The sequence below is a fragment of the Rhagoletis pomonella genome, unplaced genomic scaffold (genome assembly GCF_013731165.1).
Source record: "Rhagoletis pomonella isolate Grant_MI unplaced genomic scaffold, Rhpom_1.0 Rhpom_scaffold_00010, whole genome shotgun sequence".
NCBI lineage: Eukaryota > Metazoa > Arthropoda > Insecta > Diptera > Tephritidae > Rhagoletis > Rhagoletis pomonella.
Window position 1 is genome coordinate 17,552,863 of NW_023458564.1, and position 8,199 is coordinate 17,561,061.

The 8,199-nt window shown below is 35.1% G+C and overlaps 1 protein-coding gene across 5 annotated transcripts; it reads left to right on the plus strand.

Moving 5' to 3' along the window:
- The first annotated feature begins 15 nt into the window (after positions 1 to 15).
- Positions 16 to 2,726, plus strand: LOC118746102. 5 transcript variants are annotated; one of them, XM_036479880.1, is made up of 5 exons: positions 16 to 175; positions 298 to 592; positions 668 to 1,246; positions 1,322 to 1,504; positions 1,894 to 1,991. In XM_036479880.1, exons 2-5 carry the CDS (start codon positions 436 to 438, stop codon positions 1,947 to 1,949), a joined length of 975 nt encoding a protein of 324 aa, XP_036335773.1. In that variant the 5' UTR covers positions 16 to 175; positions 298 to 435; the 3' UTR covers positions 1,950 to 1,991. The 5 variants fall into 5 exon arrangements, with proteins under 5 accessions (XP_036335773.1, XP_036335769.1, XP_036335770.1 ...); XM_036479876.1 differs by having other exon boundaries at positions 16 to 592; XM_036479877.1 differs by having other exon boundaries at positions 16 to 592; positions 1,415 to 1,504.
- Positions 2,727 to 8,199: the final 5,473 nt, after the last annotated feature.

Genomic DNA, 8,199 nt, shown 5'->3' on the forward strand with positions numbered 1-8,199 from the left:
ATAGCAGATAGAAAGAAATGTAGGGAATATGCTATGATTTGTTTCTTAGATATGTCGGACGCCTATAATAGAGTAGATCTTGTTTCACTTCATAATATTCTTCTACAATGCAACATTGACCCAACAATTGCAAACTGGATTAACAACTATTTTTCTAAAAGACATCTGACCCTAGGTAATCACACTGTTGAGGTAAACTCTGGCCTACCTCAAGGTAGCTGCCTTTCCCCAACGCTATTCAATATTTATACAGCCCAACTGCACGAAATTAATAACTCTCAGACTCAACTATTTCAGTTTGCCGACGATCTTGCGTTAATATCCACTGGCACAAACAGATTCTCTGCAGCTCTAAATTTACAAAACAAAATAGAAGAATTACAGGCAAAATGCGACAGCTTAAATCTCAAATTTAATCCGAACAAAACAAAATTCATGTATATGTCTGCAAACAATAAACAAACCTTTAGTGTATCCATCAACGGCCTAAACATTGAACAAGTCCATCACTTCAAATGGCTGGGAAGAACAATTAGCGCGAACTCAACCATTAAGGTACACATTAGTGAAATTAAAAAAGCAACAACTTCAGGTAAAAACCTTATTTCAAAATTAACATCTATCAAGTCAGGTATTTCACCTAAAACTTCTATAAATCTTTTTAAAGCGTTTGTACGATCCAAAGCAGAATATGCCAACACCAGTTATGCAAATGCCCCTAAAGGGTATAACAAGCAGCTACAGACCAATTTAAATGAAACGCTGAGGAGATGCCTCGGAGTTCCTCCAAACACTCCAACACTCATGAGATACGCGCTGGCTTGTGAACTTCCACCTCTTCCCAGAGCTGTATGGCTTACGGCCAAGGAACTTGTCAAACAGTGGTTGATCAATCCTGAACTTAGAACACAGATCCAGAACAGACCTCCCATAAATTCCAGCTACAGCATAACGTACGAAAAATTTAAAGCAATTATCAACACCATAGATACAAATGTAGCTTTCAAAAGACACCATAACCTCACCTGCTACGAATCAGAATTGGCCCAGTCCAAAAAGAACGTTACCCCTACACAACTCAGAGCTATCTACAACCAAAAAATTAACACGCTAAAAGAGGAAGGTTTCAAAGTGTATGCCACTGATGCATCGGTGTCAGATAACAAAATTGGCTGTGCAGTCTATGTGGTAACGGCTAACGTCTCATACCTGTTCAATATAGATGGAAACTTCACATCAACTTACGGTGAGCTAGTAGCACTTTCTCAAGCAATCACGATAGCCATTAATAATGATAGTAAAAAAGTAGCAATATTTACAGACAGTCAGAGTGCAATTAAGGCCCTAAAAAGCCGCACCACACACAATTTCCTAGTAGCTGAAATCCATAACAAACTTTATCACTCCCAAATAGAAAACATTGCAATAGTCTGGACACCTAGCCATGTGGGTATTACCATAAATGAAAAAGCGGATATAGCAGCAAAAACAGCAGTTGACCATGGTAAGTCTTTACCCCCAAAACTCACACCTTGTGAAGCACTGAGAAGGATTAGCAAAATTTTGTGGACTGAAGCCAAACAAGAATTTACCAACAAACTTCCAAACTGGGACCCGGACATAGTAGAATTTTGCACGCCCAAAGAAAAACAGCCATGGTTTAAAAACAAAAATGTAGACTTAGAAGCACACGACATAAAACTTTTTAACAGAATTGCTACTGGACACACGTACGGTAGCACTTATTTAACCAAATTTCAGCATTACAGATCAGACAATTGCAGCGCATGCAACATAAAAGAAACTCCTGAACACCTCATATTTGATTGTATCAAATATAACAACTTACGTAATGATAATTCTCTTTTCCGAAACTACCAAAATTTCAAACAGATTCTTCTTTCAAAACTGCCTGCCACATACAAACAACTGGCCGACTTTCTACATAGAAGTGGGCTGGATAAAGCACTTTAAAAAAAAAAAAAAAAAAAGGTAATATATAAGAAGACAAAAACAAACAAGGTATTGAATGAAAAAAAAAAAAAAATAAGAATTTTAGGAAAAAAAAAAAAAAAAACAAAATAAGAAATTTAGAAAAAAAAATAAAAATAAAAAATTTAACTTAGAAAGCATTAAAATATACAAAACTATTGTATGTTTTATACAAATGAGATAAAATATACTCAACTGATTAGTTTCACTACTAGTTATATATCAACTTATAACATTCGTTTAAACAAATGTACTCAATCTGTCATTCTATGTTTGTGTTTTCAGTCTTGGTGTATTGTCTTATGTAGTCTTGTGTTGTTCTTAAATGTCATAAAATAAGAATGAGGAAAGCAGCTGTTACGCTAACATCAGCCAGAAAGAAGCAACATCAAGGAGTCGTATAATAAAACACTCTTCAACGCGGAATTTCAACAAAACACGTCGATACAAGATAAATGGAAGCAACATTGTCCAGCAGTTTAGCCGAAAGATTACAACTAACCAAACAATCGTTCGCAGATAGACTGGTGTTATGCTAAAGGAAGCTGTAATCCACAGCGTTTGGGACAAATAGCATTTCGACTTAGAAAAGAAACACTATCGTATTCAAATGGTATAAGACAACGATAACCACTGAATACATCACGATTTAATAACCGGCTATTTAAGGTGTATAAACCTAGCCATAAATGGAACTTTCGATTTGTTCCTAAAGCCCAAAAAAAAAAAAAAAACTGTGCTGCCGCTAATGCGCACAAATCCGTTGCATATGCCAAGGCGCTCGTGTGAGCACAAAGTTCACAGGCATTTACCTATATGGAAGAAAATGCTCAACAACCTCCACAAAACAAATCATAAAAAATCAGCGGCAACTTTTAGCGACTTGAAACTTGCACATTAGGTGCATTCATTTCCAAAAGAACAGCCACAGGTATGTAAACGTACATTTCTTACAATCATTCAAACAAATTTAACTTCAAATTGAAAACACATTTCTTCCAAAATAACTTAAAATCGCACACACGGAAGAACCAAATAGATTGAAAAATCATGATAATTTTTTCTTTCGTCTGTCGATTTTAGAACTGGTACCGAACTATAGAATTTAGGACTAGTTCGGAACTATCGAAAAAGTGATGCAGCGGGGGGCAATTGACACTTCCTAGGACATCGCCATGTTAAATTCGCCAGTTGCTTGCATGCAAAAGAGATTTATCGCGAATCAGTACTGGGTCTAAATGTACTAGAAGCTCACCAGTTCAGAACTAGAGATTTTCCCCACAGGGTTATTATCGGCGATTTCTCTTTTGGTGTTGCCCTTTGCATTCACACACAGAAACTCTTTTGTACGCAATTGTTGTTGTCAGCTGTGAATCGCCAACTTGAATTACACAGACAAACGAGAGCACAAAGCGTGTTTCCCGAGTACGGGCGACTCAGTACCCGTCCCCTTTCCTCGTCGCTCTTTCCCCTACAAGCTTCGAGTTTCCGCAACAAAAGTTTTCGTGTCTGAACGTCGACTTAGTGACGAAATACACGCAAAGCAACCACACAAACTCGGCTATTTATCCGAGTTTAGCCAGGTCTGTTAAAAAATACGCGACCTGAGGGGTAGTGTTGTTAAGTGAAAAAACTACTCTATTGTGTTTTCTCATGATTGTGTCTTTTGACTATATTTATTTTTCTAAAAATCTACTTGTCCTTTGAAAGTACTTTTTTTGATACGCGTCAGACATTAATGCATTTATATATTACACAGAAAGAGTGCATAATACAACCAAGTTGGAAAGTTCATCCTTGTCATCTAGATTGTCTAAATGAGTGCACTCACCATTTTTTTCAAGGGTCATGCCTCAGCCAGAAGCCCCCATCGTGATATATTAGAAAGACCTTGTCTACACCGCATCCACTTTCCCATGTAAATGGTTCATTTATTTTCCCTGAAAATTCAAGGTGCGCTGGACAATCGTTTAAGAGATGCTTGGGATTACGTTGTCGTAACTAGGACAAAGCAGGACAATGTCAGAGAAAGTGCTCCTTCTCTCGTTCTTGCAACTGTGGTAGAAATAATTTCCTTCGTCTATTTTCATTGAACAGTGTCCGTTGAGAAAACTAACCTCTAAGATAATGGAGTGACAATCAAGGACAACTTAAGATTATATCTGTTTCCATTAATTAAAAAAAAATAGATCTCGGCCATAGTTATGTATGTAGTTCATTTGTAAGTAATTTGCTTGGCGGAATTTGGGGCAGAATTAAACAGTTATAGATTAGTTCCCTTCAGTGTTAATGCTGTTTCCAGGAATATTTCTGTGCCCGTGTGTGTACAACCATTCTTCCTTGAATTGCTACCTTCGAGAGGTATTGTTGCACTGTAGATATTAGAGCTGTAGCAAACCGTTTGTATTCGTTAAAATAGTAGGTCCCCGCAGATTTAAAAATAAACAATTTAAGTGGTTTTGCAAACAAAAATACTGTCAAACTGTTTGAATGATTTGGATTAAATTTTACGTTCATATAATAACAACCCTGCAGAAAAAAATTATCAATTGATTAAAATAACCAACTTCTAGTTAGCTTTTTTGCGGGATTTCGACAAACAACTAACTTCTAATTAGCTATGATAAAACTAAATTTCAATAAGTCGTAAAGTCATGCAGGAGTCATGCAGACGTTATCGGGAGTTTGTTTTCTTTACAAGTTTCCATTTAAATATCGTCCTACAGTTGGAATTCAAATGTGGGGACACCTACAAAAGATGTAACCAAATAAGCAAATATGTAATGTTTAATAAAATAAATATAAAAAATATAAAAAATAGATTTTTTTTATTTATAGTTTATGCCAAAAAACTAGCTACAAGTTAGTTGACATCTAATACAGAGGAAACCAGTTCTCGCTAATTTGCGGCCATCGCCCTTCAAAAGTAGTTAGTTACGGCCAAAGGAAATAGTTAATAAATAGTTACCACCAGTCGACTGCTAGTTAGTTAATAGTTAGCTGCAAACTAGTCCCATTTCCTGCAGGGAAGCTAAACAAAATGAATTAGTTTCTAATTTTTCATAACCTTATAAATTATCGTAGCACATCTGAAAATTGTCTAATTAAGTTGCGAGTTCATCGCCCGTTCCCGTTATGATAGGCTGTATGAGCCACACAACGACATCGACATAGTGCAGCGATTTAAATACAGCGACTCCGCTAGCGTGGCCATGTCGTTGGGATGGACCGAAACGCTCCAGCTCTGAAAGTGTTCAACGCGAGTGGCGATGCTGGTAGATAATAGAGGAGGAGGAAGGCCTCCAGGAGACCAGGTAGAGAAGGCCTTGACTTCTCTTGGCATTTCCGACTGACGCCAGTTGGCACAGAAAATAAATGGCTGGTGTGCTTTGTTAAATTCGTTCAGAATCGCTTAGGCAGTTACATCGCCAATCAAGAAGATATGATTTTAGGGTAGATTCTTCGAAAATTTAGATAATTTTGATTGAAGCTGAAAATTTCATCAAATGGCCAGTTAATATTTTAATACCCAATCTATATATATATATGTGTGTACATTAGGGCGGGTTGATTTTTTTTTTAATCGTATAGCAAAAACGTAAACTACATAAAATTCTAAGAAAATTCTCCGAAGAAACTATGTATCTAAAATAAAATCCTAAAGCGCGCCTCTCGACTTGAAAATTTATATGGCCGCCTATGCCAAAAAAATAAATGTTAGAAAAATAACTTTTTCCAAAAAGAAATCAAATTTTCTGAATAAAATTGTTTAGTAAGGTAGTTCTTTTGCACTTTATATTTTTTCTACACTCAAAATTTTTTTTCATTAAAAAAAATATTCACCCAAGTAAAAAAGTTTGTATATAATTTTATATTTAATATTTTTATAAGGAACATAGAATGGAAAAATCTGAATGGGCCGAAAACTTGGGCCGGGAAAATTTTCCGAGTCATTAGAATCGATGGACATTTCCAATAAATCCATTATTAAATTTGCAAAACTTTGTAAATCACTGATGAACCAAAATTATAAGTAAAGGCACAAAAATTAATTAGAACAATTTAAGTTGAACACGCCAGAAAACTGATATGAAGTGCATGTGAAAATATTTATACCGAAGCGAAAGTCACTGCCTACTACGATTCTTATCAGCAGTTTGAGAGTGCACAAAACAATGGACAAAACATTTTACATAAGTGTTGTTGTCGATGTGCACTTTGTTTTGAGCAAAGCTGAGGTAACGGTATCTTACGCACTTAAACGAAAAAATGCCAATATACAAGAGAACAATTTCATGAGATAAACTGGATTAGAGGTCATGTTTTTTTCTGTTTTAAGAAGTTTGCTTTGCCTTTTTTATTACAAAAAAAAAACTATTTTTTTTAATTATTCTTTGTTTTATGCAAAACGCAGTTTAGGTGAAACGTGTTCTAACTGTTTTTTATATAGAACGCAAATCAGAGGAGATGCAAACTGGGTTTCAACTGCTTTTTTGATAATTGAATATTTTGATTAGTCTCAAACAAGACCTGTATTGCATAAACTATAATATAATATAATAAAACATAATACATTTCAAAAAAAGAAAATAATTTTAGCGAAAGAAGAGGAAAAAAATTTTCAAGTCGAGAGGCGCGGATTAGGGTTTGATTTTAGACCCATGGTTTCTTCAGAGAATTTTCTTAGAATTTAATGTAGATTACGTTTTTGCTATACGATTTTTAATTTTTTTTTCATCCATACAAATCAACCCGCCCTAGTGTACATACATACATACATGAACTATGTACTTAACACTTTTCAGATGCTTTAGGCTCCAGTATAAAATTCCTATTAGATGTAGAACGGATTTATATATTATTCGCTTGTATTGCATGCTTATTTTTTAGTATATAAATACATATATAAACTCATTATAATATTTTATAAATTTGTATGTATGTATACATAAGTGCATAGTAGATATACCTACATATACATACAATACGAAGTGCAATGATCCTTTAGAATGCCATTCGTGGCATACTCCACTCTTCGCTACGCTTTTGTATTACTATGCCAAAGCTGCACGCTGTAGAAATACACTTGTTGTTTTTATTGTTGGTATTATTTTTCGAATTTTTTATGAATACATGAAGATATGTATAGTACATGCGTGTGTACTATCCTTGCTGTTATTACTCGCTTTCATTCGTACGTCCTCAACTCAAGTGGATTACATACTTGGTATCCTCCTGTACTTGGAGTAAAAAGTGCACGTGACGTACATATAGTAGATGCTTATACATGTGTATGTATGCATCTAGCTCTATATGTGTTTGTATGTACGTGTCCCCGTCTACTTTGTCGGTGTAACGTAGAGTGCGAAAAATCCGATATACCATAACAAAAACACGTACGATAGCTTTGATTCAAATTGTGATATTTGTTTAAGTTTTGTCATTTATAAGCATATGCAAATATACATATACATAAGTATCTACGTATGCATGTTGACATGCATGCGTTTGTATATTCATACACAAAAAAGGCAGCATTATATACTATGTGCCTATTTATATATATACATATGTATATAAATATATATATATATATCAAAACCGGTGGAACCTGCATAGATTAAAATGAGTTGCAAGGAAAAGGTTTCAGGATAATTCGCCATAGTGTTAATAAAAATAGTTTAACTTAATTACATATGGACAAAATTCGCAGTGTACCAGGAAAAATTTTATGTCAGCGGTTTTGTTCAAACATTGTTGCTATGGTTACTACATAGTAACTAAAGATGGCGCGGGACAAATTTTTCCGGCCCGGCCCGGAACGAGTATTAGGAATGAAACGATACGAGTAAATACAAGTACATACTCGATACTTTTCGTTCGTTACCAAGCAATTTTGGCACCGATACTTTTGAAACAAGTACTGAGTAGGTATCGAAAAAAGTAGTCGTTTCGAAACCCGATACCAAGTTAAATTTTGCTCTGAAATTTTTTCCTGTACATTTATGTGTAATAAAAATTCCTAAGTTCCGAGTTTCGAACCAATCCAGCCATTTTTTTTTAATTGATCGCCATTCTGGATCCGCCATTTTGAATTTTGAAAAACTGGCATCAGATGCGTAATCAGCGATCCCAAAAATCCCCTTGTAACGAGTTTGAACCCATCGCAATGCTTAAAACGTTCAGTATCAACGTTTTCAACGTTTT

Coding starts and splice junctions, on each gene's coding strand:
- LOC118746102 (XM_036479876.1), top strand. CDS start 34: ATGATTTGTTTCTTAGATATGTCGGACGCCTATAATAGAGTAGATCTT. Junction 593..667: donor TAAAAAAGCAACAACTTCAG/GTAAAAACCTTA, acceptor ATCTTTTTAAAG/CGTTTGTACGATCCAAAGCA. Junction 1,505..1,893: donor AAAAACAGCAGTTGACCATG/GTAAGTCTTTAC, acceptor AATTTCAAACAG/ATTCTTCTTTCAAAACTGCC.